Genomic DNA, 12874 nt, shown 5'->3' with positions numbered 1-12874 from the left:
TGGGAATTCTTGGAAAAATTCAACAATATTCAAAAACCATCTAATGAGAATGAACGCCAATGGCTTCATAACATACAAAACAAAGAGGTAAATTACGCTATCTTAATAACAGCATTCGAAGCAATCTGGAGAAGCAGAAAACACAGCGTATTTCCGGAAAATCAATGATATAACGACAATCACGAAATTCAAGTTCCATTTACAAAGACTACTAGAAACGATAAATGAAAGCANATTTCCGGAAAATCAATGATATAACGACAATCACGAAATTCAAGTTCCATTTACAAAGACTACTAGAAACGATAAATGACAGCAAAAAGAATCTAAATACGAAAAAAATCAACAACTGGGAAAAAACGGGAATGATTCAAGTCACCAAGAACAAAAACGACCAAATAACTTTACAAATTGTTAACAACTAAATGTTGTAACGCAACTCCTTCATATAGTCTGTTTACTCAACTTTCACATCCTACTGTACATCATGATAACAAATTTGTAAATCTTTACCGGGAAAACTCATATATGTATTCACATTAACTACAACACCGTTATGTTCTGAAATACTTATTATGTAATAATCATCAATCATTGATTGAAACATTGTATCTCATACTTTTCTGTAAATAAAGATATATTTTATATTGGAAAAAAATNTTTCTTTTGTACCTGCTAATTTTATTGAAACATTATTATACTGTATAGCTACAATAACTAGAAGCTCAACACTCAGCATGTAACTCTTCACTGTAAATACTGTATTCAAATTTTGTACAAACGTTTTCTCTGTATATATTTTCTTACTTTAATTGTAAAAGTGTAGCAGTGACTATAAGGTCAAATTGTATATCTTAACTTTCATTCTGTCCTATTTCGCTTTCTTTCACCTTAAAACTTCACTCTTCCTATAACTTTTATCCTTCTTTCCTTTTCAAGTTTCTTAGGCTATACCAATGAGTGCGGCCAATAAACAATTCTCTAATTCTCTAATGTATGCTCTATATTAGTGTTTTTGCTTATTAATACAATCATTCGTTACTTTCTGAGTAAATTTTAAGTATAGTAGTAAGTAGCTATGGAAAATTTACTTGATTTTAGTAAATCTGTGTTGTTAGAATTGCCACGTGCTTCTGGTCATTTTACACAAAAGGACTTCGTTTCGGCGCTACAAGATACGGTCGACAGTAAAGATATTATTGGACTTGGACCGCTACAACAAAAATGGAAATGGATATTAACGTTAAACAACGAGGAGGTAAGAAGTATAATCTTGAATCTCGGAGAAATCGAAGTTACGGGTAGTAAATGCATCATTAAACCAGTAATTGAAGATTTTGTTGAGGGAAAAGTACACTGGCTACCTCTAGAAGTACCAGATAGTTATCTAAAGAGTATACTAGAAAAATTCTGTGATAAAATTGAAATAAGAAAAGAAAAATCAAACGAGCCGGGACTGGAACATATTTTGAGTGGCAAAAGACTGGTCACTCTAAAATTAAAAAAAGGGTTTAATGTCGATATACTTTCGCATACATTTATATTATGTAATTTTCCAGCCTTATTAGTGATAAAAAATCGCGTACCGAGATGCTTAAGATGTAGTCAAACCGGCCATATCAAGAAAAATTGTTCTACTCCCTTTTGTTCTAAATGCAAAAATTTCGGCCATGACACGTTGCTTTGTGTAGGACCGACCTATGCCTCTCGCCTGAGGAAATCTGCAACGGAAGTACAGTACAGAAGCGACGATAGTAAAAGGGTAGAGACAAAAGAGAATTTACAGCAAGAAAACAATGAAGCAAATGGACCGGAAATAAGTACTGACAAACCCGAAGAAATAAACAACACGGAGGGGTTCAAGCTAGTACAAACGAAAAAGAATAAACGGAAAGGAGGCGAAAGAAGCAAAAATATTACAAATAACAAATTGGCAAACTCGGAAATTAGTAGCGATACAAAATTAAATAATACTTGTCGTGACAAGGACCCGAGTAAAAGAATAAGAAAGACCTCGCTTTCGGATGAGTCGATAAAAAATAATGAACAGTCAAATAAAGGGAACAGCATGGATATGGAGTATGAACACTTCGATATCAGCAATGAAGGTTCTCAGAATTTATCCAGCTGGGCAGATATAATGACAGAAGACACAGCAGGAGATGTAGATACCCCTGCTGAATATAAAATTCATGAGACTCAAACCTGAGTATTGTATAATACGAAATTAACTNGGGCAGATATAATGACAGAAGACACAGCAGGAGATATAGATACCCCTGCTGAATATAAAATTCATGAGACTCAAACCTGAGTATTGTATAATACGAAATTAACTGGGTTATTCTTTCTTAAATGCGACAAGAATGGAGCTGAATATAGGATGCATAAACATAAATGGTCTGAAGAAACGCGGAACCAATGTATTTTTGTGGAACCTCTGTCATAGTAACTTCGATGTAGTACTAGTACAGGAAACACATGTATCCAATAAAATCAGTGCCATCGAAATTGAGAGAAAAGTAAACAGTAAATATAACTGTTTTTGGTCGTATGGTACTCAACAAAGCAGTGGAACAGCGATATTTATACAAAAACACTTCGAGACGGCTGGCTTTGAGTACGATGCCGAGGGTCGAATTTGTAAAATTGATGTTAAAATAAACAACAAAAAATTCCGTATAATAAATGTCTACGCGCCGACAGATGGGCACATGAGAAAAATATTTTTCCAGAATATCGACAACTACGTAAAAACGGGGTATGACTATTTAATAATGGCAGGGGATTGGAACTGCATATTAGATGCAAAAAGGGATAAAAAAGACGGTGACCCAAACACATCCATTAGAACAGCGGAACAATTGAAAACCGCTATGACTGATTATATGTTAACTGACATNAATTTCTAAATAATTTTAAATGGAAAAGTACACCCATCTGAAGAGGAGTGTTTAGTCATTCAATAGCTATATTTCAGACCGTATAGTCTTTATCATGTGTATGCTTCTATATGTAAAATTCGGACAATTTAATTTAACAAAATTTTTATTTTATTAAGCGATTGGTAGATAAAAGGGAGGTTACTATACTTCGAGTCAATATCAACTTCAGGTGGCATTATGGCTTATCTCCAGACTTTGTAGTTTAAAAATATGGCGCTAAGCAAATAGCAAGTTGTGACAAAACACCATTTGGATTGATGTGATTATTTATGTCGATATTGCACTTTTTAGGATTTCGAAATTTTCAAATATTCAGATTGAGTTCTGAAAGTATTTAATTATATTTTATTGTCATTGATGTCGCATGAAATTGCTTTATATTAATTCTATCACATACTGTATCCCATAAGTTTATTTTTCTTGCAATAATAACTGAAAACCGTATTTCAGAGATTAGATCTTACTTGATCTCAATTGGTCGAAGTTTTATATATCTTAAATCTGGTAGTAGAGAATCAATGGCCGGATGGCCGAGCGGCCAAGGTCGCAGCCTACCGCCCTGGGGGATTCGGGTTCGAATCCGTACGGGTCGAAAAATCTTCAGGAATGTTTCGGGGGTGGTCCGTTCGGATATGTCGAGCACCGTCTCTCATTACCCGGCAGCCCATTGTGGGCCTGGCCGAATCCATAATAAGCTTGCAAAAAGAAGCCCTCTTAGAGTAAAAAAAAAAAAAAGTGGTACAGAATCCTTGAATTTAATTTAGACTTACCACACGGCCGCTCTTTATGGCCGAATCTATAATTGACTTGCTAGAAATGGACTAAGTAGAAAGGTCTTCTTGATGTTTAAAGAACGAAAAGAGTTTTTTAAAAAGTATTACAGGACGCTATGAAATTTCTAAAATGCATTATTTAGATTAGGTTGTACGAAGTTTCATACGAAGTATGCCGAAACATCTAGTTATTTTTTTTGTACAAAACAAAATAGTTTATTTTTTTTATTTATTTTGATACAATATTACAGTATATTTTAGAGTCTCAAATTAAAAAATTTTTTTTGTTCTATGAGACAGAGATGGCATTTTGCATCTTGGTGTCAATGTACAAGGATAAGAAGCCTGAAATGGGAATAACGAAGAGAGAAGCTTTTATTCAATTTACAGTATTACGTGTGGGGTAATCAGACAAAGCTTTTAAATAAATTTTCCTAAAGGATTCATTTTAAAAAATTTCAGGAAAAAGTGATAAAAGGGAATTGAATTGCTGACGTAAAGCGCTAATACACTTTATTTGGTTTCAACTTTATTTATTACAGGGAGGGGTGACCCGCTGTGGAGTTAGTCACGCAATGAAAGACGGGGATAAAAGAATATAGATTTAGAAATAGAGAAATTGTACAAAAAATATCAGTTTAAAATGCACAAAAACAATTTCTGTTACGGTAAATCTTTTAGAAAAGACTGGCAAATAATAATCTTCGNATGGCCGAATCTATAATTGACTTGCTAGAAATGGACTAAGTAGAAAGGTCTTCTTGATGTTTAAAGAACGAAAAGAGTTTTTTAAAAAGTATTACAGGACGCTATGAAATTTCTAAAATGCATTATTTAGATTAGGTTGTACGAAGTTTCATACGAAGTATGCCGAAACATCTAGTTATTTTTTTTGTACAAAACAAAATAGTTTATTTTTTTTATTTATTTTGATACAATATTACAGTATATTTTAGAGTCTCAAATTAAAAAATTTTTTTTGTTCTATGAGACAGAGATGGCATTTTGCATCTTGGTGTCAATGTACAAGGATAAGAAGCCTGAAATGGGAATAACGAAGAGAGAAGCTTTTATTCAATTTACAGTATTACGTGTGGGGTAATCAGACAAAGCTTTTAAATAAATTTTCCTAAAGGATTCATTTTAAAAAATTTCAGGAAAAAGTGATAAAAGGGAATTGAATTGCTGACGTAAAGCGCTAATACACTTTATTTGGTTTCAACTTTATTTATTACAGGGAGGGGTGACCCGCTGTGGAGTTAGTCACGCAATGAAAGACGGGGATAAAAGAATATAGATTTAGAAATAGAGAAATTGTACAAAAAATATCAGTTTAAAATGCACAAAAACAATTTCTGTTACGGTAAATCTTTTAGAAAAGACTGGCAAATAATAATCTTCGAAATCAGTAATATGCCAAAAGAAAAAAAATAAATAATAAATAATAAAATTATTTGGTTTCATTTGGCAACATTGATTCAATAACTCTAAAAATATATTTTTTTAAATTAATTTTTCATAATTAAAAATATTACAAATTGAATTTATATATTTAAAATTATAATTAACGATTTTAAAGAAAATTCTTGTAACTTAAATAAACTTTTAATTAAACATAAACCGAGACACGTCACGTGGCGGCGTGGTGTAAATTGAAAATGTCTGACCACGAAAGGGAAGTTTCGAAAGTAAATATAGAAAAAAAAGAAGAAAAATCAAATAATGATACGAGCGAAGAACAAAATAGTAAAGAGAACGAGGTAAATTAATTTAATTACATAAAAGTATTCCTTTGCATTTACAATTTAATTAATTAAATGGTTTGTTGACGTGTCATTTGGTTTCCATTTTGTTTTTTATTTTTTTTCTTATTAAATTTCTTGTTTATTTTAAAAAATTCCTTATTATATTTAATTTTCTATATGCGAAAAGCTTTATATATGTATTTATCTGATTATTAAATGAAATATTTAAAAATTGTAAAAACTATATTGATAATTCAGCATCCTAATTTAATTTTATATCATTTCTATCATTTGCATTTATATTATTATGTGGCTCTTAAATTGGAGGCAGTGAAGAGCAAATGTTGAACATGTATTATTCTAAATGGAATATAGATATGTGATCTTGTATATTAATAGTAGTGTGAGCTAGATGGAGCTCTTAAAGTTCATCTCGACACGCTGAAACACTACTGGCCTGTCTAAAAACAGAGACAGCCCCGTTGAATAGTTTTCTACATACTTGGCACCTGCACGACTCTCTGGCTTGCCCCCACTGTGGCTCAACGGAGACAACATTTCACTACTGGCTACATTGATCACAATACAAAAGGGCTAGTCAAAACCTCGGCACTATTTTGACTTTAAATCTCACAATAGTTTGATTGCTTATGTTAATATACTGGCCTAAAAACCACACCCCTCCACGTCATCACGTGGTAGCATTGGGACGCTATATCTATTACACAGGCCGCTTCAGTTAAACACCAGTTGGTGCTTGTCGGAGAAGAGAGCCTATATGGCTGAAGTCTCCATATAAACCCAGTGAAAGAAAGAAAGAAAGGTGGAGGTCTTGAATATCAGTTATGTGCCTTGTGCAATTTCTCTGACCAGTGAAAGAATTTAAGTAAGAAACAGAATCACAACTTCCTTGAAAAATTATAAAAATATATTATGAAAATGGTTATAATTGTTGGATTTAAATTCATTAGTGTCTATGTAGTAAACAAGATTAATCTGAAAAACAGCAATCAGGATCACTATTAACATCACAATGCTGTTTTCATATTATTGGCTCTCTTTGTTTTGACTCTCTTAAGAACAGATCTTGAGTAGCTACTTTTGTTATATGGTTTAGAATACAAAGATTTAATTTTGAATATATAGTTTTGAATATATACTGCTGTAGAGTTGGGAATTAAAAATCCTTTCCTAAAAATAGGCTGCAATCTTTTAGTAGTATATCTATTTAAATGAAATTTTTTAATATCTGATTAGTATATATATAGTTAATTTATTAACAAATTTGTTAGTTTGATAAAAATGAGTAAGGAACTGTGCATTCAATTGTTTTTTTTTTTTTTTTTGCTTTGCTCATTTTTAGCTTATATAGTTTTCTTCAGGTAATCTGTACTTTTTGGGCTGCAATTTGAAAATACTGTAGACCTATAAATTCCCACTATAGTCCATCTGTATGTCTTTCCTTAATCTCATGAATGGTGTTAGATAAACAAACTTCAAGACCAGGGGCCGTATTCTGGTCACCACCTCTGGTCTCTTGTCTCTCACAAGCTGGTCGCTGATTGGCTAATCCAAATGATTAGCCAATCAGCAGTTGGCTTGTGAGAGACGAAAGACCAGAGACGGTGACCAGAATGCAGCTCCAGATATGATAAGCTTAGGGGTGATTAACTATTTATGAACTTTTGATGCAAACTGGAAGTCACATTTCAATTAAAAAATTTTCCCTCAAATTGAGTTAGATGGATGATCGGCACAACTCTATTGCTAACGGAAAAATATGATGTACAGTATAGTATTAATTTGAGGTGGAGAGCATATATTTTAAATTAAATAAATTAAAAATATGATTAAAAATTGCAGCCTGTCATTGTGACGATGTCGCAATAAATAATTACTCATTGTTATAGCACATTGGTAGCATTTTTAATGTAATAACTCTACTTCATTAAAAATGCTACAGGTGTAGAAATATGAATGTAGAAGATGAATCAGCAACATAAATGTATTTGTCTGTAGGTAGAAAATTGTGGCGATGACACTTTCAATATATCTGCCTATATTTTGTATACATTAATACATTGATTTTATATTTTAATTACAAAAAAAGCAATACTTACAGATATCTTTAAAGTATTGAACAGTGATTGAAGAATACAGTATATTAAACAAATTAGAAAATAAAGAGAGAAATAATTAAGAATATTATTTGTTATATTTTATTTTATTCCTTAATGCAAAACAACTCCAGATTCTTTAACTCTCTATAAGTCTCTCATGTATATGATGACAATGATTATTTTTTCTGTTTATCAAGGCAATATTAACAAATTTAACTTTTAAATTGCAAATTTAATAGATTTATTAATTATTTAACAGATGGCAACATGTCTATTTGCTGCCAAATTATTCAAACATTAATTAATTAACATCTAGCAACAGATGTATGTAAATAAAAATTAAGTTGAGAAGTTAATTGAGAATTTTATATAAAATTTATAAAAACAAATATTTTTAGAATTATTATTAAGAAATTTTACTGCTTGATTATTATTTATCAGAAGAATACAAAATGTTAAAATAGTATGAGTGTTTTTTAATTAGCTCAAGATGTAGCATATATGCGATTCGCTTTACGTATACTGTTTAGTGGAGGGTGGAGGTATGAGAAAGGTACATCAAAGTACACACTAGGGAAGGAGGAGTTGATGCATTGTTTATGTGGACTTTTTTTAGTGTTATTAGGGGCATACAAATTTGTTCTTATAAGCCAAATTACTAGAAAATATTCACAAAAGTTGTTTAAGTCATTTCTTCAATGTTGGGGATCACAAACTATTGTACATGTAATTAAAGAAGATCTGCCAAAAGTATATCATTGTACACATAATGGATGGTCCCTTATACAAGTATGTGAGATATTGAAAAATTCTGATTGATTCTTGTAATAATATAATTGATTTTACAACTAATTGAGTAGAAATAACATGTTTGCAACCAGATTTATCATTTTGACATCAAATAAGTAGTTGAGTTGTTCAGTTCTGAATCATAAAACATAAAAACTACTTTTAGAAAATGTGTTTAAACTTGTATTGTTAGCTGTTGAGTTTGAGGTGATTCATTTTCTTTGAATTTCTTAATTTGTTAAGGATGTTTGTTATGCAATAATGAACTTAAAGTGAAGTCTGGTGTCTGTTTACTTAATGTCTTAATACTTTATTGCTAATTTTAGCATAGAGTTGCTTTACATCAGTTACTTTAGGAAGAAGTATTTGATAGTCTTTTTTCCAAACAGATAATAATAATGTTGCATCATTTATGATCTAAATTGTATATTACTTTAAAAATTTTATTAAAAAAAGTAAGATTGAAACAGAGATATACTTATTCATTGTCTACTATAGGAATTCTTTAATTAATGAAGAAGTTACTTTAATTTCTAAATTAACAGAAAAGAAGGCAATTTAACTTATCTTTTTCACAGTACATTCTTTAATACACAAGTCCTATGTTAATTTTAAAAGAAATATTATAGAAAATAATGTGTTATTTTAAATACTGTTTGAAATGAAGGTATATTTATATATTTATAACTTTACATAATAATTTTTTTTAATACAAGAAACAATATTTTATCATTACATATTCTTTCTTATACAGTGGAACCTTGCTTAATGAGCATAATTTGTTCCAGAATCTTGCTCGTAATGTGAAACACTCGTTAAGCCAAACAGTTTTTCCCATAAAAATTAGTGTAAAATACGATAATGCATTCCATGCTGAAAAAATACTCAAATATTTTGTCTAATGTTTATTCAAAGAAAATTATATAATATACATTAAGAAGTGTGAATCATCATCTCTTCTTCTAGCATGGAATGAACCAACCTGGAACGCAAATTCGATTTGCAGAAAACAAAAAAATCGCAGATAATATGTCTGAAGATGCCAAACGATATGCCAAATTCTTGGGCTATGTAAAGGCTATAGTTAAATATTAGAAATTAATTAATTTGACTAGAAGTAGGCAGTTATGTTGCCATCTCATATTAAATTTAATTATTATAAATAAATAAATTTTAATTTAGATATTTTAAAAATTTAATTTGGAATTGGTCATTAAATTTAGTAGAAGATGGCGTGTTTATTATATAACAGGCTATGATTGTTGATGTTTATATGTAATATGTGTGAACACAAGTTTGGAAAAATGTGTGATCACGAGAGATACTAAGATGCTAGTGGAACGAGTGCTAAACACAGACTAATGGAGCATGTGCACAATCCAGGATTTTCCCTCTCCTTGTCACTTGTTATGCAAAACATTGCTTGTTAAGTGAGTCAATTTTTTACAATTTGGTTTGCTTGTTATGCGAAATACTCATTATGCAAGGTGCTTGTTAAGTGAGGTTCCACTGTATTTATTTTAATGAAAGAATTTTTATGAAAGAACTAAGTCTAAACTTTAAAAGTAAATAGGAAATATATAAGAAATATCTTAAATAAAGTAAAAATATTAATTTTATTTGTAATACAATAGTAAAGAAGAAAGGTTAAAACATAGAAATTTAATACATTTGAATGATTGAAATAATGAGAAACAGTGTGTAATTTATTAAGAACAAGCAGTACTGTTTCATTTCAGTGTACAACATAATGATGAAACTTTGAATTCAAAGAAAAAATACATAGTAGTTAAATTAATATTAAATAAAGTACATAGTATTTAGGTAAAAATTATATATTATATTCTTTTTTGAAAGAAATATTTTATTTTGCTTTGATTTACATAACAGAGTTAAAAATAAAAACTAAATCTCTGGCTTGATGATCAAGTAAGATTGTTATAAAAGATAAAAAATTTGCTCTAAATTGCATTTCTAATCATGTTAACATCATTTCTTATGCATCAAATGCTTTGCTGTGCCTAAGTACAATGAAATGTTTGATGCATTAGATGCCTGTGACTCAATCATTCTTTTTCTATTTGTATTATAATAAAACTTAACACTAGTATTGATATCAAGATAGTTCAATAGTGTATCTACAGAAAATTGCAGACAATCATTATTATTAAACTCAGGAAGTTTAGGTGCAAATTTTCTTTAAAAAAGAGTTAAAATATTGATGGATTTTTGTAAAAATATTCTAAAAAAGTATTCCTAAAAACATATAGAAGTAAATTTATCATTTTATCATGGATAAAAGTATACATAGAACATGTAAAACTGAAGAAAATGATAGAAAATTTGAATCAGTTAGTCACTTTTGGAATCTTATCTATCAGTTTTATAGTTTACAAACAGAAAAGCAATGTACCTGCAAACACAGTCTTTCTATATTCTCCACAATCAGTCACAGGCTGCATAAGGAAAATAAATATTTGGACTGAGAAAATGATCTCTCTATCAATAAATGTGAAAGGAACATAATTGGCTTGCGCTTAAAACTCCAGGTTTTTCAACTAAAGAGACTCTGGAATTATATTTTGAATATCTGGATTTTCCAGGGAGTATTCCAGTTTCACTAAAGAAAATCTATCCAACTGGTTTTGGCATGTTTAAGAATTTCCTACTGCCTTTCACTAGACAGATTGATTACCTCAAAGTTAGAAACTTAACTACATAAGAACTTGTGTGAATGAAGTGTAGTGTTTCTCAGTTTATCAGTGAATGCTCCAGTGGATGAGAAATTTTTGGTATAAGAACAAGCTACTAGAATCCACATGCCTTGCCTGGTTATTACAGGGTATTTAGGAGTCACAAACCACTTATCTTTTTATATAGAAAGATTGTGTTGTTTCCTACTATTTACAATATTTTTTGAAAGTTGCTTCATATGTAGACTATATACCATAGCTTTTCTTTAGTGTGTTTTGGTCAGGGATTGATGCTTGGTATACTTTTCTAGAAAGTTTTTAAATGCAGAGTAATTTCTGACTGTATTAGAGCTGTAGTCTGTGTACATGAAAATTCATTCTTCTTCCTTGCATTGTCCTTTGCAGAATTTAATGATGCCAAATAAAACTGTTCCTTCTTTTTACCCTTTCTCCATTGGAAATATGTTTTGAATATTTAATATGCTGCTTAACCTGTGAAGAGAGATGCTTTCCATCTGAGTTTATTGAATTACAACTGACGATAGTATTTTATGTAGACAGCTTTAAAATTATTTACTAGCACCTTCAATTCTGACTTTGATATCCTTCAGTTCCTCGCCTTCATAAACAATGGATTCATCCTTATCATTTAACATTAGAGGAAGATATTTAAATATCAAAAAATTATTAATTAAAAATTTAATTTTAGATTTAGAAAAAAATACATAAAATCCCTAATTTAAATGCAAAAAAAGTAAAAAGTATCAAAAAGTGCTCAGTGGTAAAAACAGGAAACTAATAATCCCTTTCAAATGATTATAAGGTGGCATGCACATATTGGAACAACAGATTTTTCTTCGTTTTTTTATTCCCATCTTATTCTGTATACAATTCATCATTACCACTGCCTCCCCCTCTTCATTTATGCAATCATATGTACAATAAATGTCAATTAACAACAGAATATTCCAAAATAAATGAATTATTTTTGTATACCCAAACACTTGGATGACATCCCCTCCTCGTGTCAGCATTCATCGACATCGTCCCCATCTAGATGTCGTCGCAATAAATGCATGCTGCCTAAACTTAAAGAACCAACCTGTGATATTTTAAAACAGTCGCTTGCGGAAATAATAAAAAAGCACCACAACTACTGTACTTTTAGTTATTATTATGTAAAATTTTGTAATTTCTGGAATTATTACTCTCTGAAATTGATTTCAGTTAATCAATTTTTGGGTAATCAATACACTACTGTACTTAATTTTAAAAGTTTGGAATGGATGGAAAAATACTTTATATCTATAAAATAAATTATTACTTTCTTAATAAATTATTTTTAATTATACAGAAGTAAGATCAAGTTGGCCAAAGATTAAATTTTTATAACATGATCCACTTAAAACTTAACTGTCATCATGCTATATCTGTTACATTAATGCAGTGGTGCAGTCATTTTATGTATAATATATATTAAATATATATATATATATTATATAAGTTTTAAGCTGTCTTTTATGTTATTAGTTAAGTTTGAAGAATAAAAATACATTAAAGAAAAATTTTATAAATGATAATTTATGCTTTACAACAAAAGTAACATAAATTATAATTTCAAATAAAAGTCAACTAAAGTTTTGCAATTTTCAAATTATAAAACAGAAATTTCTCTGTTGTTCATGTTGCTCAATTTCGTTTGTGTTGGTTTGCTCCTTATTAACAAGCCCAAAAACATCTGTTAAGTTTCATTAAACATTTAATGGAATTTATTACAATTGTTTTCACATCTTTCCATTCTCATTTGAC

At 29.9% G+C, this 12874-nt stretch overlaps 2 protein-coding genes across 4 annotated transcripts in view; both read left to right on the top strand.

The window, feature by feature from the left end:
* The first annotated feature begins 1078 nt into the window (after positions 1-1078).
* Positions 1079-2209, top strand: LOC111637702. Its single transcript, XM_023383272.1, has one exon. The coding sequence runs from the start codon at positions 1079-1081 to the stop codon at positions 2207-2209; it is 1131 nt and encodes a 376-aa protein (XP_023239040.1).
* A 3143-nt stretch (positions 2210-5352) lies between these two features.
* LOC111637701 (putative pyridoxal-dependent decarboxylase domain-containing protein 2) overlaps positions 5353-12874 on the top strand; it is a 30914-nt gene continuing 23392 nt past the window's right edge. For all 3 annotated transcript variants that reach the window (XM_023383269.1, XM_023383270.1, XM_023383268.1), the window contains exon 1: positions 5353-5478. In XM_023383269.1, the coding sequence (XP_023239037.1) occupies positions 5377-5478 (102 nt within the window). In that variant the 5' untranslated portion in view covers positions 5353-5376. The remainder of the gene's footprint in view (positions 5479-12874) is intronic.

The sequence above is a fragment of the Centruroides sculpturatus genome, unplaced genomic scaffold (genome assembly GCF_000671375.1).
Source record: "Centruroides sculpturatus isolate CEXI.00-Female unplaced genomic scaffold, Cexi_2.0 scaffold1161, whole genome shotgun sequence".
In the NCBI taxonomy this organism is placed as follows: Eukaryota; Metazoa; Arthropoda; class Arachnida; order Scorpiones; family Buthidae; genus Centruroides; species Centruroides sculpturatus.
The sequence above is the reverse complement of the archived record's forward strand: the minus strand, read 5'-3'. Positions and strand labels throughout refer to the sequence as shown.